Below are 27,928 nucleotides of genomic sequence, written 5' to 3'. Positions count from 1 at the left end.
CTAAATATTCTTTACGCTGTTCTTTCCCTATTCTGGCGTCTATTCCTTCCCCTTGTTGTTAATATCGTATTAAGTATCTGCTCACCATTAACTTTTTTAGTGAAGATTTGACTCAAAATAGGCATTAAACACTTCAGCCTTCTTCTCACCTTGGGCATCCAAAAATAGAGGCACTCAAAATCACTACTCAATTCTGGAAACCTTGACCAATCTCTTTTTCTTGTAAACTGAGCACATGCCATGTGGAAGTTGCTGAGAGGCAGCATGGAACCCCTGAGGGCCACTTCTTTGCATCGCATTCTGATCTTGCACAGGGTATCTCATAACACAAGATCTTTACAAATTAAATGACAATTAGCTTTCAATCTCTAGTGCAGGGGACTGAAATTTACTACAGCTTCTCATTGTAACTGAGGCAAAGAAAGAACAAGAAACATCAAAAAGCAAAAAAAAAAAAAAAAAAAAAAAAAAAAACACCGTGAACTCCTATGAGCTTTACGTGTCTAAAGATTTCCCAGTTTTCTTTTTGAAAGAAAAATATGTTTAAAGAAATCTGCAGTTAATTAACCATCTTGTCGTATGTGCATTTCTGTGTGAACAATTAGGTCAACCCACTGAGCAAAGCGCAGTACATGTGTGAAACTCTCTTCAATCAAACGTTGGCTTTAGGTTGTATTTAAGGAATTAGCTAGGTAGACTAGAATGTCCTTCCAGGCATGTGCTACTTTGAAACTTTAGTCTGCATAAGTCATGTGAAACCTCCTTTGGCCATAGTTGAAAAAGGGAGCTAACTCCACTGCTGTGATTTCTGCATTAACTTTCTCTAACCACTTGCTACAGCAAGATTGTAAGAATGGAATTTTCAGCAGTTTTATCTCCTCCCTCCCACCCTACCTAACATCTTTTAATGTTGAATGATTAATTGCCTTTCCAACAACTAAGACTATATTAGTCTTTCTATTGTGTTCAGCCTGTTCCAGCTTTTGAGCTGTTAAGCATTATTTGGAGTTCCGAGAGGGATAATTCTTGGGTAAGAAAGAAGCGAGAGGGCACAAATCTAGAATACTTTTACTTTGGCTATTTTTATTTGCCATATGCATGTAGCTGCTATTGTTGCCTTGAGCAAAAATGGATAAAACAGCAAAAATGGCAGGCTACATGTGTGTAAGCTTTGCTGAGTTCAGGATTCTGGCCAAATCCTAGAAGATTAGGGTTGGAAGAGACCTCAGGAGGTCATATAATCCAACCTCCTGCTCAAAGCAGGACCAACCCCAACTAAATCATCCCAGCCAGGGCTTTGTCAAGACAGGCCTTAAAAACCTCTAAGGATGAAGATTCCACCACCTCCCTAGGCTACCCATTCCAGTGCTTCACCTCCCTCCTAGTGAAACAGTGTTTCCTAATATCCAAGCTAGACCTCCCCCACTGCAACTTGAGACTCTTGTTCCTTGTTCTGTCATCTGCCACCATTGAGAACAGCCTAGCTCCATCCTCTTTGGAACCCCCCTTCAGGTAGTTGAAGGCTGCTATCAAATCCCCCCTCACTCTTCTCTTCTGCAGACTGAACAAGCCCAGTTCCCTGAGCCTCTCCTCGTAAGTCATGTGTCCCAGCACCCTGATCATTTTCTTTGCCTTCCGCTGGACTCTCTCCAATTTGTCCACATCCTTTCTGTAGTGGGGGGCCCAAAACTGGATGCAATACTCCAGATGTGGCCTCACCAGTGCCTAATAGAGGGGAATAATCACTTCCCTCAATCGGCTGGCAAGGCTCCTACAAATGCAGCCTAATATGCCGTTAGCCTTCTTGGCAACAAGAGCATACTGCTGACTCATATCCAGCTTCTCATCCACTGTAATCCCCAGGTCCTTTTTTGTAGAACTGTTGCTTAGCCAGTCAGTCCCCAGCTTGTATCAGTGCATGGGATTCTTCTGTCTTAAGTGCAGGACTCTGCACTTGTCCTTGTTGAACCTCATCAGATTTCTTTTGGCCCAATCCTCTAATTTGTCTAGGTCACTCTGGACCCTATCCTTACCTTCCAGTGTATCTACCTCTCCCCTCAGCTTAGTGTCATCTGCGAACTCGCCAAGGATGCAATCCATCCTATGATCCAGATCATTAATAAAGAGGTTGAACAAAACCGGCCTCAGGGGTACTCTGCTTGATACTGGCTGCCAACAAGACATCAAGCCGTTGATCACTACCCGCTGAGCCCAACAATCTAGCTAGTAGTTATGCAGTTATGTATATCACAATTGCTAGCCAAACTGCTTCTGTCTTAATGCCATCAACCTGGAAAGCACCTTTGTAAGAACATGTTTTGGCTCTCAATCAGAAACTCACTGAAGCTAGCTAGCCCAGTGCCAAATAGTTTGTGGAGACCTTTTACTCTGTAGGCTTATCTACATGGGGAAATTGACCAGAATAACTATTGTGGAATGAACTATTTCAGAATAGCTCCCTATCTGGACACTCTACTCTGGAATAAAAGCCACAATTTATTTATTTATTATGGTGCTTTGTGAACACAGTAGTTATTCTGTAATAAAGTGACTTTTATTCTAGAATAAAGTGGCCACATGGGTACACACAGGGAGCTATCTAAGAATAGCTGTTGTGGTGCAATAGCTATTCTGGTCAATTTCCCAATTTCCCCCATGTAGACAAGTATTACATTTTAGAGAACTTCTACTTTTCAGACAAAAAGTGAAACAATATGTAATTCTACACATAACCTATTCAGGGGTATCAGTGTGTGATTATACAGCAAAAAGTGGCACTGGGGGTTCTAGGTCTGCCCCTCTGTGACTTCCACATCACATGTGCTTAGCTTAAAGTTAAAAAAAAAACCCTTATCATTTTCCCCCTCTTTTAACAATAGGAATGACCCCTGAGTTCACAGATTCATTAAAAATCCTTGCTATTGGACTTGCACTTGCATGTGCCAGTTCCTTTAATATTCTTGGATGGAGATTATCTGCTCCCCGCTCCCAACCCCAATTTATTCCTTTAAACTGTTTGAGTTTGACCTCACCTCCGATATAGTAATTTCTACCTCCATATCTTGATTCCCATTAGTCACCCTGCCACTACCCCTAAGCTCTGCATTAGCCTCATTAGAAACTGAGGCAAAGTATTTGTTTAGGTTAGGGGTTCTCACACTTTTGTACTGGTGACCCCTTTCACATAGCAAGCCTCTGAGTGCAACCCCCCTTATAAATTAAAAACACTTTTTTATGCATTTCACACCATTATAAATGCTGGATGCAAAGCAGAGCTTCGGATGGAGGCTGACAGGTCGCGACCCCCCCATGTAGTAACCTTGCAACCCCTTGAGGGGTCCCGATCCCCAGTTTGAGAACCCCTGGTTTAGGTGTTGGGCCATGCCTAGATAATCTTTACTCTCCACCCCATCCTCAGTGCTTAGCAGTCCCACTTCTGCCTTCCTTGTTTTCTTTTTATTTATATGGCTATAGAACCTTTTACTGCTGGTTTTAATTCTCTTTGCAAGGTCCAACTCTCCTTGGCTTTTGGCAGTTCTCACATTATCCCTACACTTTCTGACCTCCAAGACATAGTGTTCCTTGCTGATCCATCCCATCTTCCATTCCTTGTAGGCTTTCTGCTTTCTTTTAATCACCTGTTTGAGATGCTTGTTTATTCAGCTTGGTCCACAACCCTTCCCTACACATTTTTTCCACTTGCTTGGGATGCAGGCTTCAGATACTTTTTGCAACTTTGACTTAAAGCAAGTCCAAGTCTCCTCCACATTCAGATCCTTGAGTTTTTCAGTCCAGTCCACTTCCCTAACTAATTCCCTTAATTTAAAAATATTATCTCTTTTGAAATCAAGGACCCTTGTTGCAGATCTATTTTTGTTTGTTCTTCCATTTAGTTTAAACTGAATTAGCTCATGATCACTCCTGTGGCTCTGAACTCTGGTATCTCCATTGATTCTTTCCCTCTTCTTACAGTACTAGCCACTCTTCTCTTCTAACTCTCTTTCTCCTTCACTAGCCGGTCTTTTCCTCTGCCTAGTTCCCATAGTTACAGACCAGTCTCCCCTCCAAGTTCTTCAGTCCAGTTTGCATCTGCAAGTCTTGACTTTTCCCTTCAGCTTCCTCTTCTTTGCTCTGTCATTTGCTCGAACCCCCTTCAAAACCCAACCATAGTTTCCACCTGCATCTCCAAGCCTCGTATCTTCTCTTTCATCAGCTCTATCAGGCGGCACTTCATACAAACAAAGATCTTTTCAAGTACCCACTCTAGGATCATGTACATCCTACAGCTTCCATATCCAGTCATCTTCATTGTCTCTTCCATTGGTTGGGTCACTACCACTGCTGCCTCTGTATCTATTATAGCCTTCTCGCCTAAACTCCTGTCAAGGAAAAAGAAAACAAACCCAAAACACCCCCCCGCCCCGCAAACTCTCACTCAAACTCCCCTGTTTGTGTGGCAGTGTGCTGTAGCATTTTGAAAGTGTTTTTTTTTTTTAACATAATCATATCTCCCCTCTCCTACAGACTAAGTCACATCTTTAAAACCATTCCTGGCCAGGTCACCTCCTGCCTATATCATTTATCTCTCGATAGCCCCAGTAATTCCCCATAATTGGCTTATTGGTCATGGTCTGTAAACAAAAATTCATGGGCCGTGACCTGTCCATGACTTTTACTTAAAATACCTGGGTGTTCAGGGGGAGGGGTGGTGGTGGTCTGGGGGCACTGCAGGTGCTGGGAGAGGGGGGACATGGCCACAGCACACAGCCCAGGGCTCCTGCTGGTACTGGGGGGGGGGGCTGGGCCATGGCGCATGGCCTGGGACCCCTGCTGGTACTGGTGGAGACAGGGGCATGGCCACAGCACACAGCCCATGACTCCTGCTGGTACTGGGGGAGGGGAGCCATGGCCACAGCACACGGCCTGGGACCCCTGCTGGTACTAGGGGAGGAGGGCTGGCAGAGGCTTCCTACCTGGTTCCGCATCCTTGCAGCTCCTAGGCAGCAGAGGAGGAGCTCTGCTGCTCCTGCCACAAGCACCAGCTACCACAGCTCCCATTAGCCAGGAACTGCAGCCAATGGGAGCTGTGGGGCCTGCAGGCAGCATGGAGACACCCCTCACCCCCACCCCTCTGCCGCCTAGGGGAGCTGCAGGGGGGCCATGCCAGTGGGAGCCGTGAAGTCCCCCACCCTGAGGTAAGTACCCCTCTGCACTCCCCAACCTTCTGCCCCTAGCCCCCTTCCACATACCCAAACTGCTGCTGCTGGCCCAGGGCTGCCTGCCTCAGGTACAGGCCAATCTGGGCTATGTAACTGCTATACTAATGATTAATATGTATACTTAAATGCTTAAATATATACATTGTGGGTCGTATTATTAGCATAGTATATATGTATGCTAGTCAGTGTATATTAGTCAAAAGGGCCTACAGAGACAGGCAGTAGCTGACCAAGGGTTTTGTAAATGCCATTGGCACCTAAATGTTGGATATTAAGTGCATAAAATGGCAGTTACGTACCTAAGTGCCCCTTGGGTATCCTACCCCTAACGTAAACAGGGCAAGGTGCAGCTCCACCTCAGTGAAGCTGGTTGAAGAGAATCCAAGGTAAAAGTATAGCTTGCCCTACAATAGGATTTTACAATGTCTTTATCTCATTGTAAAAACATGATCACAGAGAACATCCTGCTAGTAACTTCCTCTCTTTTAAATGAAGCATTAACAGCTTGATTCAATGACCCACTGAGACCTCAGTGCATGTTTGTGGGATCACACCCAAAACTCTTTAAAAAGCTACTGTCAGAGTATCTGTAGGGTCAGTTACTACTAATAATGACTAATTAGTGGATATTTTGTTATTTAAAAGACACTCCAACAGTGTTTGGAGTCTCCATGTACATAGTAAGCCAGATGCAGTGTTGCCAACTCTCACAAATTTATTGTGTGAATCTTGTGATATTTGATCTTTTGCTTAAAGCTCTAGTTCTTGTAGTGAAGTGATTACATGAGACTCTCTGCTTTTTTTAAATGAAGAGGTTTCTAGCCCTCCTGGTTGTGGAGAAAAACCTGAAAGCATGAACCCAAAAAGCTAAAAAAGTAGAAAGCAAATAAAAAGAACCTGGCTGGTCAGGCTGAGACTGAGCTGCTTGGCTGCCTTTTGAACGCCTGCCCTCAGTCTGAGCATGCTCGGTAAGAACTAAGGGGTGGGGCATCCTTAGCCCATAACTGTTCCTTAACCCTTTCCTGCCTATTGAGTGGTTTTTACATTCTATCACACTATCACATGATTATTTTTTTTAAGGGGGACTGACTTATTGTTTTTGAAAGCTTGGGGATGACACTGCAGCAGCTATAAGCGCATGTGAAAACTGTTAGTATTACAGTTCAAAATGCTGAGGAGCAGAAAGGCCCATTTTCGGGTCTGGTCTGAGTAATGAGAGACCATTTACTCTCCCATCAGTCTTGTAGTCTTAACCTGGGTCTTCAGAATTACTTAATTGAAATAATAGCAAATATTTTATTTAGGAAAAAAAACCCCACACCCAAATGCAGGCATATATATGCAGTACACCCATGAGACCATTTACACTTTTCTAGAGGTCCATGTTGGGTAAATTATAGACAGAACAGAGCTGTAGCATGACAGAATTGGATCACTCCAGAAGAAGGTCCAGAAGATATTGTGCCTCAAACTGAGCCTCATAATTCCTCTGGCGTGCATAAGTTCTCCCTTAGGATAATGCACTGGGCTTCCCTTTTTGTATATGACAGCCTCCCCATCCATATAGCGTGCAGTCATAATCTGGATTTGAATTAGATGTCATCATCTGACCAGTCATTGTGACATCACCAGAAATCTTAAGAGTGTTACATGGTTGCCAGCAACTACAAAGTACAAGACTTACTAAATGACCACAGTATCCCATGAATACAGCAGCAAAAGGTATGGAAAAATCCAAAAAGGTAACCATAATTTCCCAGGTAGCTTGTATTAGATCACACTTATAACCATAGCAATATCTATATTTTTTATCCGTAATGCCCAGAGTATTCAGCAAACAATAGTAATTTAAAAGTATCTAGAATAATTAGCATCCAAAAAGGGAAATATATATATATATAATAAACAAAAGTTTACAAATAAATATATATTGTTGCTGGTTCCTGGCTGCCAGTTTTATGGGTATGACTAGTGGTTCTAGCAGGGGATTGGAAGCTAGAACTCTTGGATTCTTTTCTCTCTGCCACTAGTTCACTGTACCATATACCGTTGGGCAAAATCCTGAGGCCAGATTTTCAGAAGTGCTAATCACTCGTAGTCCCAAAAATTAGGCCCTTAATCTTTCTGTGCCATAGGCCTTGTCTATAATAGAAAAGTTGCAGCAATTTACGAGATCAATTTCAACATGATTTAGTAAAACTGGGTGCAATTTCTGCAGTGTAAACAAGGCCGTAGTTTATCCTAGGGTTGCCAACTTGGTAATACTTAAAAACTGGACATTCCAGCAGGAGTGTCAGAACCTCCCCTGCCCCACCTCTTCCCCCGAGGCCCTACCCCTCCCTTCATTCCTCTTCCCTTCCCTCCCCTCGTCGCTTGCTGTTTTTCACCTCCCACCCCCTGCCACCTGGGTCAGGAGGGACTTGCCTGCAGAGCCAGGGCTGGGAGCTGCAGCTGCCCGATGAAGGATTTTGCCCCCTGGCTGAGTAGGGGCTGGAGCAGGTGATGACCTGGAGCCTCCCCACCTACCCCGCTCTGAGTAACTGGACTTTAGGTGTCTGGTCAGTAGATCTGACCGGACACTGTCAGGTCTCCTTTTCGACCAGGTTTTCCCGTTGAAAACTGGGCACCTGGCCACCCTAGTTTACCCATATGTAATACGGTAATTTACTAGATCCATTTTAAACTGATTTAGTTAAACTGGTGCAATTTCTGCAGTGTAAACCGGGCCTTAGTTTACCTATCTGCAATATGGGTATAAAACTCACTGTTCCTGCTGAACAGGGTTGCTGCAAGGCTTAATTGTGTGTAAAGCCCTTTCAGATTTCCAGATGAAAGGCATTAAGCGACAAGACAATACTGTTTTGTCCTATTTGTTAGGCCTACACTATAGCATCTACTGTAACAACAACAGGTAGAACTGCACTGCAACTCCATACTTATTCTATGCATCTAAATCTGAAGGGTCTTGGCTGACTTACTTTACATTTAAACTTTGTAAGATCAAAAGCTAAAATTCACATTTCTACTCCTTGTTGCTTTTAACAGTCTTCCTGTGCTCTCTCTTCCTACTTCAGGATTTTCCTGAAGTACTGAAAGGACATCGTCAAGGCTACCTCTTTAAATGCAGTCCTAGCATGGTAGAGACTATCATTATTCTGGAAATGGAAATGGAAACTGAAACTAGAAATGGCCCACCTGATGATCACTTTAGATAAGCTATTACCAGCAGGACAGTGGGGTGGGAGGAGGTATTGTTTCATATTCTCTGTGTATATATAAAGTCTGCTGCAGTTTCCACGGTATGCATCCGATGAAGTGAGCTGTAGCTCACGAAAGCTCATGCTCAAATAAATTGGTTAGTCTCTAAGGTGCCACAAGTACTCCTTTTCTTTTTGCGAATACAGACTAACACGGTTGTTACTCTGAAACCTGTCATTATTCCTACTGCAGCTGTGTTACAGAGAACTCAAGGAGTTTTCTATACCAGTGTTGCATTTTAATTGAAAAGTTAACCTTTTTGCTTTGGGAGGTATGGGGGGAGCGGAGGAGGAAGGAGTAGTGGGTTACCTTTCCTAGAACCCACTCTTTCTGGCAGTATTGGCTGAGGACAGGACATTGGACTCTCACTCAGGAATCCTGGGTTCAATTTCTGGCCCTGCTACTAGTATGTTGGGTTACCTTGGGCAAATCACTTCGTCTCTCTATACTACCGTGTCCTCACCTGTAAAATAGGAATAAGAATACTGACCTCCTTTATAAAGCACAAGGACATGTATGGATAGAAGAGCTAGGTATTAATTAATATCCAAAATATTTATACCTCAACTCTTACATACTAAGGTGCTAGACGCTATAGAAACCGAGGGAAGATAGTGATAATCACAGTTGCATGCACCAGGTTTCAGTGCTTGGATGATCATTAAAACTGAGTTGTAGGTGGGAAAAAGAGTCCACTTTCACAGCTTTTAAGACCAGAAGGGACCATTACGATCATCTAGCCTGATCTAGTAAAACACAGGCCATAAACCTTCCCCCAAATACCTTGCCTCCTCAAACTCATGCAACAAGTGTCCCCAGACAGTCTCCCAGAAGTGTCTTATTCTTAATATGCAAATTACCATAGGAAATTAGTGCTTTACTGCAGGTGTTCCAAATCTAGTGAATGCAGTGCAGGTTTAGTACTGATTTCACTGTTTTGACTGTAATTGGAAACAAAGTATCCAGATGAAACTAGTCAGTTACTATGTCACTCAGGCAAAGCAGAATAAAGCTGAATCAAAGATTTGATGCAGAGAAAAACTTGGTACATTAGCCTACCTCCAAAAGAGACCAAACATAAGAGAGACCCCAAAGTATTTTCAGAGTCACCACCATCAAGAAATCACAGAGCAAAATGATGCATTAAAAGGTTGAGTGAATTCTTTGAATGCTGTTTATGGTGTTTCTGTATTCCAAATGGCTAGAAAAGAGCGAACACTTTAGTCTTTTCATTAATCACAGTATAAAATGTATTCTGTGTATTCTTAACTCTGCCTTCTTTCCACAGTGCTTCAATAGACCACAATACCATGCATTTCTTTACTCTGCCAACCCCACAGCTGTTGAAATGTACAAGCTCTTCACCTCCTTTTACAACCCATTCACTCTCACCTACAGGACCTCATCTAATACTATTAAATGACAAAAACTAAACCAAAACAAAAAGGTTGCCCATGCCACCTTTCCTCTGTTCACCTGGAGCTGGCAGTAGCTAATAGGAATTATCTGCATACATTCCAGGTGCAGTCAGTATGTTAGGTATATCTGCACTAAATAATGTAGGTAGTAGTTAGGCAAGCTTGGTATAGGTGTGTTTGTGATATGAGGATATGTGACAGAGCTGTGATTATGATATGAGATCTACATTCCTCTGATGTGTGTGAGTAAAGGAAAGAGCTGTATGTGTTCCTTCAGTATGCATCATTTCAGTGCAGACTTATGAATGTTATTTAATTAGCATGAGATAGGGCTTTTACCACAAAGGGTTTTGTCAGTTGTGAGACAGGACAGAAGAGCAGTCTAAGCATTTATTATCTGCATGCACTCCAGGTAAAGTGTGTGTGGTCTATGTCAGGTGATGCTGCTCTGGCTGATGGAGGCAGTAGTTAGCTTTGCTCGGTAGAAGTATGTTTGTGAGATCTGTGGATTGCTCTGAGGTGCCTGACAGAGCTGTGGCTGTGATATGAGGAGATCCATGTTTTCTAGCCCCTCCTGTGTGAGGAAAAGAAAGAGATGCATGTGTACCTTCAGGATGCAATGTACCATAAGTTATGTCAGTAGCAGGGCATAGGACTTTTATTACAAAGGATATTGTCAGCAGTGAGGTGGAATAAGAGGATTCTAATGTTTTAATGATGGTTAAGAGAAAGTGTATGCTGAGATGGTATCCTGTGAGTAAGTGTAAGGGAGTTGTAAAAGGCTGTGAAGTGGTTCTTAAATTGTACACAAGTGGTGTTCTTTCTGGGGAGCTAGCTAAGTGGGTGACTGTACCCCATGACCTGGAACCTCCTGAATCTGAAAGTGCCAGGGGCCAGCGTGAGCATTTGCTATGTGCATATTGAGGCATTGCTTGAAGAAGATGGGGGGGGGCGGAGAGGTGGCGTGGGCAACTTTTTTCCCCCTTTTGTCCTTTAATAATGTTAACTGGAATCCTATGGGTGGGAGTGAATGGGTTGTAAAAGGAGGTGAAGAGCTTGTACATTTCAACAGCTGTGGGGTTGGCAGATTAAAAGGTTTGTGTTGGGGCACTGCTGAAAGAGGGCGGCGCTAAGGTTGCCCACGTGCCTTTCCTGGTTTTCAGAGGCATGAGTTCTGTTCAATGCAGCATTCTGCAAAGGGACAGCACACCTCCAAGCTACCTTAACTCTGCATTAATGTAGGTTTTTGCCACTGAGTTTCCTAGTTTTAACAGGAAAAGATATGTTGTTGGCAGGAATTAGTAGTTTTTTAGACAATTGTATATATCCTATACCTCAGTTTGCATACTGAGCCAAATATCAGCAATAGTCATGTATTTGTAGTCAGCAATCCCAATGTCATTGTGTATTCCTTGCTCTCTCGCAAACTTCGGCAACCTTATGATCTAGGAATCCCCCAGAATCCACACTTTGGCAACCTTGGCAGCACACATGCTTCTTTTCCCTCAGCGATTAAGGCACTTGTGCTGTCAGTTCTAAATCTCTGCACTATGTCTTTGGAAACACCACATTAAACCCGTCCCCAAATCAGCACATAGCCATTTGAACACTTGCCTGCTACCCTCCCGAAATTGCTCAGGGACTAGGTAAATAAAGATTTTATCCAAGACCATATGGGACCCGTTCCAAACCCCTAATCATTTTAGTTGCCTTTTTCTGAACCTTTGCTAATGCCAGTATATCTTTTTTGAGATGAGGGGACCACATCAGTACGCAGTATTCAAATTGTTGGCGTACCCTGGATTTATATAAGGGCAATAAGATATTCTCAGTCTTATTTTCTATCCCTTTTTGAATGATTCCTAACATCTCGTTTGCTTTTTTGACTGCCGCTGCACACTGCATGGACGTCTTCAGAGAACTATCCATGATGACTTCAAGATCTTTCTCCTGATTAGTTGTAGCTAAATTAGCCCCCATCATATTGTATGTATAGTTGGGGTTATTTTTTCCAATGTGCATTACTTTACATATATTCACATTAAATTTCATTTGCCATTTTGTTGCCCAATCACTTAGTTTTGTGAGATCTTTTTGAAGTTCTTTTCAGCCTGCTTTTGGTCTTGACTATCTTGAGCAGTTTAGTATCATCTGCAAACTTTGCCACCTCACTGTTTACCCTTTTCTCCTGATCATTTATGAATAAGCTGAATAGGATAGGTCCTAGGACTGACCCTTGGGGAACACCACTAGCTACCCCTCTCCATTCTTGAAATTTACCATTTATTCCTACCCTTTGTTCCCTGTCTTTTAACCAGTTCTCAATCCATGAAAGGATCTTCCCTCTTATCCCATGACAACTTAATTTACCTAAGAGCCTTTGGTGAGGGATCTTGTCAAAGGCTTTCTGGAAATCTAAGTACACTATGTCCACTGGATCCCCCTTGTCCACACGTTTGTTTGACCGCTTCAAAGAACTCTAATAGATTAGTAAGACATGATTTCCCTTTACAGAAACCATGTGGACTTTTGCCCAACAATTTATGTTCTTCTATGTGTAAAGAATAAAATGGTCAGACTATTGTTTCAACTAATTTGCCCAGTACTGACATTAGACTTACCGGTCTATAATTGCCAGGATCACCTCTAGAGCCCTTCTTAAATATTGGCGTTACATTAGCTGTCTTCCAGTCACTGGGTACAGTAGCTGATTTAAAGGACAGGTTACAAATCATAGTTCCACAATTTCACATTTGAGTTCTTTCAGAACTCTTTGGTGAATGCCATCAAGTCCCGGTGACTTGTTACTGTTAAATTTATCAATTAATTCCAAAACCTCCTCTAGTGACACTTCAATCTGTGACAATTCCTCAGATTTCTCACCTACAAAAGACAGGTCAGGTTTGGGAATCTCCCTAACATCCTCAGCCATGAAGACTGAAGCAAAGAATTCATTTAGTTTCTCTGTGATGACTTTAAATGCTCCTTTTGTATTTTGATTGTCCAGGGGCCCCACTGGTTGTTTAGCAGGCTTTCTTGCTTCTGATGTACTTAAAAAACATTTTGTTGTTACCTATTGAGTTTTTGGCTAGCTGTTCATCAAACTCCTTTTTGACTTTTCTTATTACATTTTTACACTTAATTTGGCAGTGTTTATGCTCCTTTCTATTTACCTCACTAGGATCTGACTTCCACTTTTTAAGAGATGCCTTTTTATCTCACTGCTTCTTTTACATGGTTGTTAAGACACAGTGGCTCTTTTTTAGTTCTTTTACTGTGTTTTTTAATTTGGGGCATACATTTAAGTTGAGCCTCTATTATGGCGTCTTTGAAAAGTGTCCATGCAGCTTGCAGGGATTTCACTCAAATCATTGTACCTTTTAATTTCTGTTTAACTAACCTCCTCATTTTTGCATAGTTCCCCTTTCTGAAATTAAATGCCACAGAGTTGGGCTGTTGTGGTGTTCTTTTCACAATAGGACTGTTAAATGTTGTTATATTATGGTCACTATTTCCAAGTGGTCCTGTTATAGTTACCTCTTGGACCAGATCCTGCGCTCCACTCAGGACTAGATCAGTACCAGCTGCTCCAAGAAGCAGTCATTTAAAGTATCGAGAAATTTTGTCTCTGCATTTCATCCTGAGGTGACATGTACCCAGCCAATATGGGGATAATTGAAATCCCCCATTACTATTGAGTTCTTTATTTTGATAGCCTCTCTAATCTCCCTTAGCATTTCATCGTCACTATCACTGTCCTGGTAAGGTGGTCGATATTAGATCCCTACTGTTATATTCTTATTAGAGCATGGACTTACTATCCATAAAGATTCTATGGAGCATGTGGATGCATTTAAGATTTTTATTTCATTTGATTCTACATTTTCTTTCACATATTGTGCCACTCCGCACCCCACCCCAGCACTACCTGTTCTGTCCTTCCGATATATTTTGTACCCCGGAATGATTGTGTCCCATTGATTGTCATCACTCCACCAGGTTTCTGTGATGCGTATTATATCAACATCCTCCTTTAACACGAGGCACTCTAGTTCACCCATCTTATTATTTGTGTACAAGCACTTTAAAAACTTGTCACTGTTTATTTGTCTGCCCTTTTCTGATGTGTCAGATTCTTTATGTGAATGTTTCTCGTCTGATCTGGCCCATACTTTGTCCTCTTTCATCCTCTCCTCCTGACTAAAACCTAGAGAATCTCTATCAATAGACTCTCCTCTAAGAGAAGTCTCTGTCCGATCCACGTGCGCCTCTGTAGCAATCGGCTTTCCCCCATCTCTTAGTTTAAAAACTGCTCTGCAACCTTTTTAATGTTAAGTGCCAGCAGTCTGGATTCACTTTGGTTTAGGTGGAGCCCATCCTTCCTGTGTAGGCTCCTCCCATCCCACTACACTTGTATTGTAGACATATCCAATGACTTTTGCTGCCTTCACCTGGGGCTTTCCCTCAGACAGAGACACAGCTTTGCATTTCTCTTTTGGTGAGTAGAACAAACAGAATTTACTCACCACTCATGATCGCTATATATATTATTAAACCTCATTATAGATTTGGTTGGGTTTGGGGCACAGGTTTGGGCTGGTTTTAATTTGACCAGTATTAGTTTGCTGGTCCCTACTGTACTGAAAGGATGCAGTGTCTTGCCTAGATTTTTAGTAACTTTTTTTTTCAACTTATCTCTCATTGCCTGCATAACACACACACCTAAGAAGAGGGAAACGACTTTCCATGAGCCCTCAGAGAATATTTTTATGTGTCTGAATTCATTTTTAATGTGTCTGAGTTCATTGCCAGACAGGAAAATGAACAATTAAATAGGCAATGAGGTAGGAGCATCAGGCTGCCAATGAACTCTGCCTTGGAGGCAAGCTGGAGAAGGCTGAGATATTGCACAATATCAGAGGTTTTATGATAGAGTCTAAGCATAGAGATAGAAATGAAATACTTTGTAAAAGTATTTTATGTTAGCAGAATAAGTTAGTGTATCATATGTGACAAAGATGACAATTTCCTGCAATATCCTGGCCAACCTTATTGAATTAAGTATTTTAGGAGCTCACTGTATTAAAATGCAAATGTTTATGTTATCGTGGGATTGTATGTAACTTGTCTAGGAGATCTGACTAACACTTGGGAAGCATTAATGAGCTTTAAAGGACTCTTTAAAACAATGGGCTAAGATAAGAATGAACTATTAGTTGAGGAGGTTTCCTAGGAAATATTTGGGAGCAGGGGAATGCAAATGACCCATCTCCAGATCCATGCTTTTGGTGCTCCACCTTGAGGAGAAACCCATTGTTTGGCTGATTACCTATTCTGGATCTCTTCAAAGACCCAAACTAATAAAGGCGTGAGGGTGCTTGTGCCGAGCTAAAAGCTGTTAGGAATTTGTGACTACAGAAAAACCCTGGGTGGGGTTTGAAGGGCTATTCACAGGCCAGAAACTTTGTTGGAGTCGGGGTAATCACTAGTAAGCTTCTTAGCATGTGTGCAGGTTCTTTTATTGTTTTTAATATGTTTTTTCTGTAATGTTTTTACCTTAAGAATGTGCTTGCTTAGAAAGAGCTGTGTGGTAACTTATACCTGTGGCAATAACACTGTGTGTCATCTGAAGAGAAAAGTAAAGCAGGCCTGCTTAGATAATAGGACTTTGTTGGGGAATTCATAGTGTAGATATACTACGCAGTCTGGAAATATCCTCCTCAGGAGGAAGAGAGAGACAGGTTTTTGCCCAAGAGAGGTGATGACTGAGTAGCTGGGAGTTTAGAGTAGTTGCCCTTGCTGGACCATGAGGGAGAAATACAGGTGCAGTTGTCCCTCCACTGTGACACCATATACATTACTATCTTTTAATCACCAAGGTCCATCTCTCACTCACTTATGTAACCTTACTCATGTGAATAGTCTCAGAGCATGGCTACACTTGCAGATGTAGAGCGCTGTGAGTTAAACCCGCCTTCGTAGAGCGCAGTAGTGAAAGCGCTGCAGTCTGTCCACACTGACAGCTGCAAGCGCACCTGTGTGGCCACATTTGCGGCACTTGCAGCAGCATTGGGAGAGGTGTATTATGGGCAGCTATCCCACAGAACACCTCTTCCCATTCTGGCGCTGTGGCTTGTAGGAAGCGGGCAGGGAGTACGGGGCATTCTGTGTCCTGTCCCAACGCCCTGTGCTGCATTGGTTCGCATCCCAGCATTCCCTTTGTTTCTGTCCACATCTGGTGCCATCTTTCAATGTTTTTTGTACTGCGCACTCTATCTTCCCTTTCCGTCTGTGGGAATGAAGGCCCAACTGCTGAGGAGTATGCTGACGAGTCTCACCAGCATGTCACATTTGGCAGTCAACTTATTCCTTAAGATCCAAAGTGACAGTGAGGGCTCCGATGATATCGATGTGAGTAATGCATATGACACGAGTTTACTTGTGGCATTCATGGACATGCTCACCACCATGGAACGCTGCTTTTGGGCTCTGGAAACAAGCACTGAGTGGTGGGATCACATTGTCATGCAAGTCTGGGATGACGAGCAGTGGCTGCAGAACTTTTGCATGAGGAAAACCACTTTCATGGGACTGAGTGATGAGCTCGCCCCCACCCTGCGGCGCAAGGACACACAATTGAAAGCTGCTCTGACGGTGGAGAAGCAGGTGGCTATTGCAGTCTGGAAGCTGGCAACTCCAGACAGCTACCGATCGGTCGCTAACCAGTTTGAAGTGGGGAAGTCGACTGTTGGAATCGTGTTGATGCAAGTTTGCAGGGCCATTAATCGCATCCTGCTCAGAAGAACCATGACTCTAGCTAACATGCATGATATTGTGGCTGACTTTGCACAAATGGGTTCCCCTAACTCCAGAGGGGCAATACATGGCACGCATATTCCAATTCTGGCACCAGCCCACCTAGCCTCTGAGTACCTTCACTGGAAGGGGTATTTCTCCAGGCGCTTGTGGATCACCATGGGCGTTTCATTGACATTAATGCAGGCTGGCCCGGAAAGGTGCATGACACGTGCGTCTTTCAGAACACTGGCCTGTTCAGGAAGCAGCAAGCCGGGACTTCTTCCCCAGACCAGAAGATCACTGTAGGGGAAGTAGAAATGCCCATTGTGATCCTTGGAACCCCGCTTACCCTTTAATGCTGTGGCTCAGGAAACCCTACACAGGGAACCTTGACAGCAGCAAGGAGCGGTTCAACAACAGGCTGAGCCGGTGCAGAATGATTGTGGAGTATGCTTCTGGCCGTTTAAAGGGCCGCTGGCACTCTCTGTATTGGAAGCTGGACCTGGCTGATAACAGCATCCCCGCGGTTATATCCGCATCCTGTACCCTCCATAACATTTTTGAAGGGAAGGATGAAAGATTTGCTCAGGCATGGAACTCAGAGGTTCAACACCTGGAGGCTGAATTTCAACAGCCAGAGAGCAGGGCTATTAGAGGGCCCCAGCGCGGGACTGAAAGGATTAGGGATGCCTTGAGGGAGCAATTTGAGGCTGCAAGCCACCAGTAATGTCTGGTGCATCCTACGGGAGTGAAGTGCAGTGGTTCCAATGTTAGTAGGAATCTGTGTCAGCTACGCTGACCTGCAGTGCCTGTTTCTTTCCTGGGCTAAGGTACCTTTACTTTATGCAATAATAAAGAATGTTTTCAAAGCCAAAAAATCCATTTATTGGAAAAACACAACTGCTTTGGAAACAGAAAGGGCAAGGGGGTGGGGTGGGGAATGGTACAATCACAGATTTCCATATTCTCATACTCAGCCTTCCTGTCTGGAGTGCAGTGCAATGAGTGCTGCACTTCAGGATAGCTATACTGCATGGTGATGGGGGTTGAGTGCAGAGGGTAAGGGTTGTAGTTTTCAGGGCTGGGTGGTGAAGCTACAGGTGTTGGAGGCAGCTGGTGGTGGTAAGAACCCGGATGTTGGGGAAAGTGGGTTGGAGGTGACATGGGGGCACAAGAGAAATAATTTTGGGACAAGGGCTGGGGAGGGAGGGTTGGGCACGGTAAAGTTCCACCTGTGTCATAAATATAAAGGGAAGGGTAAACCCCTTTGAAATCCCTCCTGGCCAGGGGAAAGCTCCTCTCACCTGTAAAGGGTTAAGAAGCTAAAGGTAACCTCGCTGGCACCTGACCAAAATGACCAATGAGGAGACAAGATACTTTCAAAAGCTGGGAGGAGGGAGAGAAACAAAGGGTCTGTGTCTGTCTGTATGCTGCTCTTGCCAGGGACAGAACAGGAATGGAGTCTTAGAACTTTTAGTAAGTAATCTAGCTAGGTATGTGTTAGATTATGATTTCTTTAAATGGTTGAGAAAAGAATTGTGCTGAATAGAATAACTATTTCTGTCTGTGTATCGTTTTTGTAACTTAAGGTTTTGCCTAGAGGGGTTCTCTATGTTTTTGAATCTAATTACCCTATAAGATATCTACCATCCTGATTTTACAGGGGGGATTTCTTTATTTCTATTTACTTCTATTTTTTTATTAAAAGTCTTCTTGTAAAACACTGAATGCTTTTTCATTGTTCTCAGATCCAAGGGTTTGGGTCTGTGGTCACCTATGCAAATTGGTGAGGCTTTTTATCCAACATTTCCCAGGAAAGGGGGGGTGCAAGTGTTGGGAGGATTGTTCATTGTTCTTAAGATCCAAGGGTCTGGGTCTGTAGTCACCTAGGCAAATTGGTGAGGCTTTTTACCAAACCTTGTCCAGGAAGGGGGTGCAAGGTTTTGGGAAGTATTTTGGGGGGAAGGACGCATCCAAACAGCTCTTCCCCAGTAACCAGTATTAGTTTGGTGGTGGTAGCGGCCAGTCCAAGGACAACAGGTGTAATATTTTGTACCTTGGGGAAGTTTTGACCTAAGCTGGTAAAGATAAGCTTAGGAGGTTTTTCATGCAGGTCCCCACATCTGTACCCTAGAGTTCAGAGTGGGGGAGGAACCTTGACATAAGGGTTGTAGTTTTCAGGGCTGGGTGGTGAAGCTACAGGTGTTGGAGGCAGCTGGTGGTGGTAAGAACCCGGATGTTGGGGAAAGTGGGTTGGAGGTGACATGGGGGCACAAGAGAAATAATTTTGGGACAAGGGCTGCGGAGGGGAGGGAGGGTTGTAAAGTTCCACCTGCATGGCTACGAGTGCCTGGATCAAGTCCACTTGCCGCTCCATTACGCTTATCGGCCGATCCGTGCTTTGCTGCCGGAGCACCGCGCTTTTGTGCCGGCGCTCCTCATTCTGCTGGCAGACCCTCCTTTCACTGTCCCGCCATTCCTGCACTTTCTGATTTTCATTACTTGAATGCTGCATTACTTCATGCAACATGCCTTCCTTGCTTCTACGGGGCCTCTTTCTGATTCTTTGGAGTCTTTCGGCTGGTGATAACACGGACAGCTGAGATCTCAAGGTTGCATCTGTAAAGGCAAAATGCAGGCAGCATTGTTCACACCAGACAGAGCAATGATTCCCCCATACTTAAGGGCAAGCACAGTCTACACAATAGCAAATTTGCCCGTCCCAAAGCGAGCGCACATAACCCACGGGAGCCCCAAAATGGTGAGTAAGCACAGGGTCAAGCGTGACTGATTGTTTCACGGCTGTACTGTCCTCTGGGTTTCTGTGCCTTGGGGATCCATCAGCAGTAGGGGACCCCTATACTGAACACCATCCCCACATTTTCCACAGGAGTTTGTCCTGGAAGATATCTCGCTGCTGAGGGTGACCTGGGAAGCAAGGGAGGGTCTTCTACCACAATGCGGCTTCCGCCCTGGCAGCTTGCCTGTGTGCAGCAATAGTACAGCCACCCCTCACGGCACAGTGGCGTGGACAAATTAGCCTTACTGGGACAAGGAACACAGTGGTTCTCCCGAGAAACCTGCGCAAGCATATTGCCCAATTCTGGATGACACTTCTGAAGAGATCACTGAGGCCGATTACCACGATGTGAGAGAGGACATCAACACCCTGTTCCGCATCTAGACATGCATGCAGCCTTAACCCTCCTCACCCCAAGAGCCCACACCGAATAACTTCCCAAAATAAAAAAGACACTTACTGGGAACCTCCTGTGGTGTTTGTCATTCCCCAAGCACCGGCCGTCGCAATTGGCTACCTTCCTCCTGGCTGCATGCATCTACGGATTCTGGGGTGTCTTCCTGCGCCTTACCACCCTCGCTCCCACTTTGCTCCTCCTTGTCCTGCCTTGTTGCACTGGGCTCTGAAGTGCCTATGGTGGTACTCTGAGTGGAGGTGGGGTTGCCCCCAAGTATCATGTCCAGCTCTTTGTAGAAACAGCAGGTCACAGGGGCAGCACCGGAATGGCTGTTTGCTTCACGGGCTTTGCGGTAGGCATTCCGCAGCTCATAGAATCATAGAATATCAGAGTTGGAAGGGACCTCGGGAGGTCTTCTAGTCCAATCCCCACTCAAAGCAGGACCAATCCCTAATTTTTCCCCCCCAGATCCCTAAATGGCCCCCTTAAGGATTGAACTCACAACTCTGGGGTTAGCAGGCCAATGCTCAAACCACTGAGCTATCACTGCAGTGCATCCCAGTCATGGCCCCTTTCCATCATGTCCCTTGATATCTGCCCGAAGGTACCGTAATTCCTACAGCTGGAGCGCAGCTGGGACTGGACAGCTTCCTCCCCGCAAAGACTGATGAGGTCCAGCACCTTGCCATTGCTCCATACAGGGGCTCGCCTGGTGCGTGGAGGCATGGGCACCTGTAAAGATTCGCTGAGAGCACTCCATGCCTGGCTGAGCAAACAGGAAGGGGATTTTAAAATTCCCAGAGCATTTAAAGAGCGGGTCTGACAGTTGGTCACCTGAGGGCAGGTAGAGTTCAAAGTGATGACCAGAGTGACTAGCACAGGCATTGTGGGACACTTCTGGAGGCCGATCAGAACGCACTATAGGACCAGGGCGTCGACACTGGTGCTGCGACGCTCCAGCGGGGGTGCAGCAAACATTATTCCACTCGCCGAGGTGGAGTCGCAGTGCTCTAGCCGGGGAGTCAGAGCGCTGTATGTGCCTTGCCAGTGTGGACGGGTAGTGAGCTAGTGCACCTGGGGTTCCTTTATTGTGCCGTAACTCGCAAGTGTAGCCAAGACCCCAGTGAAAGCTAAGGAGTTAATTTGCTTAAGTTTTTTCAGGAGGAACTCTGAATCTGTTCTCATTAAAGTCAATGGCAAAACTCCCATTTATTTCACTAGCATGAGGCCTTGTCTACACTACAAAGTTCTGTCAGCAAAAGCTGCCTTTTGCCAACAAAACAGGGGAGGTGTACACACTACAAAGCTACGTTTGGTGGCAAAACTCCACTCATCTAGAGGCATAAATCCTTTTGCGGCAAAGTTAAAATGACAAAGCTTCAGTTTAGACACTGCTATTTGTTTTGTCGAAAGAACTGGCTTCCGCCAGTATCCCACAATGCCTGCCCTGACCACTCTCCTGTTCACTGTTTAGATCTCTGCTGCCCTGCATGCATGTGCCCTCCCCTTTCAAAGCCCAGGGAAATATCTGACAACTGAGAATGCTGCTCCCTTTGGGGAACAAAGAGCAAATCATTGGAATGCTTGTGTTCTTCCCTGCCCAAGGAACACAGAAGCAGGCAGACTGCTGCTGGCAGGGGGGATGACTGCTCTGCTGCTTTCACATTCCTCAGCATGGAGAGCTCAAAGGTGTTGAGAATTTGAACATCTGGGAGGTCAGGGCCCTCAGCACCTTGCAGGATTAGGCCCTGAGAGGCCCAAAATAAAGTACAAGCTTGGAGGGTTTCATTTTTATTACAGAAGGATAGGACCAGAGAAAAAGTAATATGTGCTTTTAATATGGCTAAATGTAAATATATACATCTAGGGACAAAGTATGTAGGTCATAGTTACATGATGGGGAACTCTATCCTGGGAAGCAGTGACTGAAAAAGATTTGGAGGTTGTGGCGGATAAGCAGCTGAACATGAGCTCCCACTGTGACCCTATGGGCAAAAGGGCTAATGTGATCCTTGGATGCATAAATGAGAATCTTGAGTAGAAGCAGAGAGATTACTTTACCTCTGTATTTGGCACTGGTGCAATGGCTGCTGAAATACTGTGGCCAGTTCTGGTGTCTACAATTCAAGAAGGATGTTGAAAAATTGGAGAGCATTGAGAGAAGAGCCACAAGAATGATTAAAGAATGCTTTATTTATAGTGATAGACTCAAAGAGCTCAATCTATTCATTTTAACACAGAGAAAGTTAATGGATTACTTGATAATAGTCTAAGTACTTACATAGAGAACAAATATTAATAGGCTGTTCAGTCTAGCAGCGCAAGGTATAACAATTGAATGGTTGAAAAGTGAAGCTAGATAAATTCAGAATGGAAATAAGGTGTACATTTTTATCAATTTGGGTAATTAATTTTGGAGCAATTTACCAAAGATCATAGTGGATTCTCCATCACTGAGGATTTTTAATCAAGATTCGATATTTTTCAAAACGATCTGCTCTAGGAATTATTTTGGGGAAGTTCTATGATCTGCATTAGGCAGGAAGTCAGGTGAGCTGGTCACAATGGTCTCTTCTGGCCTTGAGGTGGAGGCCTATGAAGGTGGAGAGGGTATTTGGTATGGCTTTAGATTTGTGGGCATCACTGAAAAAGGAATTTAAATGAGACAAGAGTGGGAAACTAGGACAGTAAGGTCAACTACTAAAGTTTTCTCTGAATAAAGGAAAATCTTTCTAGATTGGTTATACAGTATATAGCCCTGTTTGATCCAGAACCTCTTGTTATTAAAGGCACATCTGTAAGCACACCCAACAGTAAGCTGTATTATTTCTGTTGTATCTAGCAGCCTCTGAGTACCACCTGCAGTGCAAAGAGATGAGGCACCTCATCCTTAGTCAAAGTGCTTATATCAGGTGCCCTGAATTAGAAGTTACAATACTTAACCCTCTATTATGCCTTTTATCCTCAGAATTGTTTGTAAACATCAGTAAATAAGTACATTAAACTCATACTGTAGCATACCAACTCAATATGCAAAAGCCAGGGTGGATAAAAATCAATGTTTAAAAAAACAACAACAGATTTTTTTGATAAAATGCTTTTTGAGGAAAAAACTTATCTAAAGATAGTTTTAATTAAGATGCATTATAGCTCAGAGATATCTCATCACGGAATAGGGATTATAAATTCTATAGTATGAGACAATATATTCATGTAATGTTTAAGAAAAGTTTTGGAAATGAGTTCCAATACTTCATGCATTAGGGACCCAATCTTATGGGGTCCCAGGGGCTTCTGTAAAGATTATTTAGGTTAATCTTTCTTTCTATCTACCCAGTGGGACTCAGTGCTCAGTCTAGAACAGGGGTGGGCAAACTGTTTGGCCTGAGAGTCACATCGGGGTACGAAACTGTATGGAGGGATGGGTAGGGAAGGCTGTGCCCCCCAAACAGCCTGGCCCCTGCCCCCAATTTTGCCTCCTCCTACTTCCCATCCCCTGACTTCCCCCTCCTGGGACCTCCCGCCCCAAACTGCTCTCCCCCCCCGTACCCTGACTGCCCCAACCTTTCCACACCCCTGCCCCCGACAAACCCCCTGGGACTCCTATACCCTGACTGCCCCAACCTTTCCACACCCCTGCCCCCGACAGACCCCCCGGGACTCCTACACCCTATCCAACCCCTTCCCCCCTGTTCCCCACCTCCTGACCACCCCAGAACCTCTGCCCCATCCAACCATCCCCTGCTCCCTGTCCCCTGACTGCCCCCCTGGGACTCCTCACCCCTAACCACTCCCTGCTCCCTGTCCCCTGACTGCCCCCCGGGACCTGCTACCCAACACCCCACCCTCCCCACTGCCATGCATGCTGCCACCGCCCCCTTACCATGCCGCTCAGAGCGGCAGGAGCTTGCAGGCCCGCTGCCTGCGGGGCTGCACGGGAGGGGGAACAGCGTGAGAGGGGCTGGGAGCAAGCCTCCCGGGCCAGGAGCTCAGGGGCTGGGCAGGATGGTCCCGCGGGCCACAGTTTGCCCACCTCTGGTCTAGAAGATACCATCAGAGTTGCTTAGTTTTGCAGTTCTCAAACTGTGGATTTGTGTCTCCAGAGATAACATGCTTGTTAATAGCAAAAATGTTTTAAAATAAATAATATATAGAGGTGAGAATAACAGACCTCAACCCTATTGTCCCCCTGCAAATTTGTGTACACAGAGTCAATCCCTTACCTCTCTCTAAAAGTGCAAAGTTTCAGAAAGTTCAATGAACAGAAAATTGTTGTAGGTGGAATAGATCTGGACAAGGAGAAGAAGTCTGGAGATAAATGTGAGAAGGGAGGGACACGCAGTAGAAACAAAAGTGAAACTGTGTGACCAACATATTCCAGAAATCTTGAGGTCTTTCTGAGTGTAGCCTTCATTGATTTGAGATCCACCATACTATTCTCTCACTAGAAGGGAAAACCTATGATGGCAGCAGGCCGTAAAAGAGACCCAGTTTGGGAATATTTTAATGAACTTCCTCTACCTGTGGGTAAGACAGGCATGCGCGCAAAATGTAAACAGTGCAACAAAGAAATGCAAGGCTTGGTTGCCCGAATGAAACAACATCATGAGAAGTGTTCCTTCTCAGGGGGAAGCTGCATTGAAGATGATGAAAGGAACATGTTTGAACATGCAGGATCTTCAGGTTGGTAAACTTTATTTCCTACTTCTTTCTTAAGGACTGCCTGTCTTCCTTCTGGACTATTCTTGAATTCTCATTTTGAGCAATAAATATACTCGTTACTCTATGGTATTATCATTTTAGATGCAATTGTGATAAAAAACAAATAGCTGAAATAGGCAGATCTTTCTTTTACAAATTTCACCTTTAAAGTAGTACTGACTGTTAGTGAATGCAATGAGTAATACTAAATGAGCAGTATGGTAAATAATAATTAAATAACTGCATTGACTTATTTTGTTTAGGAGAATCCATCTTCAACATACAGGATTCTGAAGATGATCCACCTTCAAGATCACCATAATTTTCTATAGTTTCAGAGTTATCTGCTAATGATAGTTTTTCAGTCACGTCATGTATGTCACAAAGCCACAGTATATCACCTGTGGCAAAAAGGAAAAAAAAACAACCACCATCCAGAAACAACCATAGATAAGTTTGTGATAAGAACCAGCAGATTACAAAAAGAGGTAATTGATGAAAAAATTGCCCAGATTGTTTATGCAACAAACTCACCTTTCCGTATGATTGAGAACCCACACTTCATTAACATGGTTCAGTCATTAAGACCAGGATACATTCCACCCAACAGAGCAGATGCCGCAGGCAAATTGCTGGATAAAGTATATGAAAGAGAAATTGAACAGTGTGCAAAAGGTCTAGAGGGTAAAATGGATAATCAGAGTCTTGATGGGTGGAGCAATGTCCACAATAATCCTATTGTATGTGCTTGTGTGGCAAGAGAAGGGAATGTCTTCCTTACAGAAACAATTGATACATCAGGAAATGCACAGACAGCATGATACTTACAAGAAGTAGCATTAAAAGCTGTAACAAACTGTGAAAAAAATTCAAATGTCTAGTACCCAGCTTGGTCACAGACAATGCTGCAAATGAATCCAAGATGAGAAGAAATTTAGAAGAGAGTCCCAAGCTAATAACATATGGTTGCAGTGCTCATTTGATGCACTTCCTAGCCAAAGACTTCTGTGTTCCAGAAATAAAGGCTAATGTTGTTGAAACTGCAAAATACTTCCATAACAATCACTTTGCAGCAGCTGCTCTGAAAGAAGTGGGAGGAACCAAGCTAACTCTCCCACAACACGTTCGATGGAACTCAGTAGTGGCCTGTTTTGAGCACTATATCAAGAACTGGCCTAATCTGATGACAGTTTGTGAACAAAATCGTGAAAAAATAAATGGCACGGTCATAGCCAAAGTTCTCAACATTGGGCTTAAGAGAAATGTTGAACACATGCTGAGTACTCTGAAACCTATTTCTGTAGTCTTGAACAAAATTCAGGGAAATAGCTGTTCTTCGAGTGCTTGTTCGTGTCCGTTCCAATCAGGTGTGTGCGCATGCATGTGCAGTGGCCAGAAGGTTTTTCCCCTAGCAGCATCCATCAGGCTGGCCTGGGCGCCCCCTGGAGCCGTGCCTTCATGGCACTCCATATAAAGCCCTGCCGACCTGCCACCCCTTCAGTTCCTTCTTACCGCCAGTGACGGTTGGCTGGAACTTCCCTCAGCCCTTGCTTAGCAAGCGCATTCTATAGTTACTGTGTATAGTTACCTTAGTATCTGTTCTTAGTATTAGTATTGGAGTTCTTAGTATAAAGTTGTTGGGCGTTGCCCCCATTCCGCCTCCCTGGAACTGTGGTATGCCGCAGTCCTCGGGGTTTAAAAACTGTGTGGCCCATGCAACACGCATGCTGAAAAGCAATCCACACTCTTAGTGTCTACGGTAGCTAGGGGAGGGCCACCAAAAGGATCGCTGTAAAATCTGAAGCAAGTTCCGCCCTAGAACTCTTAAAGAAAGGGAACAGCAGCTTAAGGTGATCCTCATGGAGGCAGCCCGACGGCCTCACTGCGACCCGGGTCAGAGGACCCGGCTCATAACACTTCATCCTTGATATGGAGAGCCCCAGCACCGTCGTCAAGCTCGGAGCCAAGAAAGGACTCGTCCCAGGATGCTCAGCACCGACAGGGCACTTCACAAGACCCGGCTGAGAGCAGGCACCAATCCCACTCACTGGTGCCTCAGAAGAAAAAGAAGCTGGACAGCCGCTCACCTCCAGCTAAATCCAGAGAAGTGAGACCCCGGGCGGGCCACAGCTCCAGATCCCCTACCGGGGCCATGTCAACTCCTGCCCAGGCGAGGTAGTTGAGTCCAGGCCCCCCTCAATCACCGGTCCCTACACAGCAGTGACAGCTCCCTTTAATGCCAAAGCTTACCAAGCCACTTGGGACCTCTTGTACCTTACAGCGCCGTTCTACCCCCAAGGAGGGAAGAACCTCCAGCACTGGCAGACCCACCCCGCCCCCTGGTGCAGTCAAGAGGGAAGCCGGCTATGATGTCCAGGCGCTCCCCCTCTCCATCAGCCCACTCAGACAGAGAGCCTACCCACTCCCTGAGCTCTTGCCGCTCAGCTCCTCCGTGGTCTTCAGTCTCTGAGACCTCAGAGTCAGAGTCCAACTCCTATCGCTCCAGGAGGAGCAGAAGCTGCAGATCGAGGTCCAGGAGAGATAGGAGGGAGCCCCAGGCATGGCCTCCGCAGTGGCAGAACTTACCACAGTGGCCCTTCTGGACCCCATGGGCCTTTCACCAAGGACAGGGAGGGACCCAAGATCACCGCTCTGCTGCATCTTCTGTGGCCTCAGCCACCTTTATCCTGCCATCAGCTACGCATCTTCCCTCTGCACCTGCCCACACACCAATTCCTCTGACAGTGGCACCGTCGTTGACTCCGGCAGTGGATTTGGCACCGACCCCGGCACCACCCTTGGCAACAACCTCGGCATCGCTGACACACCCGACTTCCATGCCAGCACCGTTGTCAATGTCGACTATGACACAGGCACCTATGGCCTGGCCCTCCATCTTTGTCAGTGCAGATCGGCACCAGCTCCATCGAGGTTCCTCTCATCATACTGATGACAGCGACAACACATAGTCCGGCGTCTGCAGCCCTAGCACCATCAAGCACACCCTAGCACCATCAAGCGCACCACTGGCAACGATGCTGCCCCGAGAGCCTAGAGACCCCCTGGGAGCAGATGGCAGAGAGCATCCGCTCCTTATAAGCGCTTCCTCTTCTTCGTCACCTGATGGAAGCATTGGCAGGTACAGCCGTAGCACCAGCACTCGAGGACAACAGGGTGCTGCAGCAGTTGCTGCGCAGGGCTGCTCATAGTCTGGGCATTAAGGCTGAGGAAGTAGTCGAGGAGGCTGATCTCATGGTGGACATCCTCGCCCCCTCAGGACCTTCCCATATTGCCTTTCCATTAATTAAAACCATTGTGGACATCACCAAGACCCTGT

At 45.0% G+C, this 27,928-nt stretch overlaps 1 protein-coding gene across 3 annotated transcripts in view; it reads right to left on the bottom strand.

The window, feature by feature from the left end:
* The window catches only part of LOC140906445 (uncharacterized), a 38,803-nt gene that overhangs the window by 5,601 nt on the left and 5,274 nt on the right, over nt 1-27,928 (bottom strand). The window contains exons 1-2 of one of the 3 annotated variants that reach the window (XR_012157113.1): nt 19,954-23,202; nt 17,600-19,312 (exon numbers count right to left, since the gene is read on the bottom strand). The exons of 1 other annotated variant lie outside the window; for it this stretch is intronic. Coding sequence is in view for 1 of the 2 variants with exons in the window: in XM_073330403.1 (XP_073186504.1) it covers nt 18,831-19,312 (482 nt within the window). In the remaining variant the exon portion in view is untranslated. Of the gene's footprint in view, nt 1-17,599; nt 19,313-19,953; nt 23,203-27,928 lie in introns of those variants that run through there. One more of the 3 variants, XM_073330403.1, reaches the window with a different exon arrangement.

This window comes from Lepidochelys kempii, chromosome 2, assembly GCF_965140285.1.
Source record: "Lepidochelys kempii isolate rLepKem1 chromosome 2, rLepKem1.hap1, whole genome shotgun sequence".
Lineage (NCBI taxonomy): Eukaryota > Metazoa > Chordata > Testudines > Cheloniidae > Lepidochelys > Lepidochelys kempii.
This window is presented reverse-complemented; position numbering and strand designations above follow the sequence as displayed.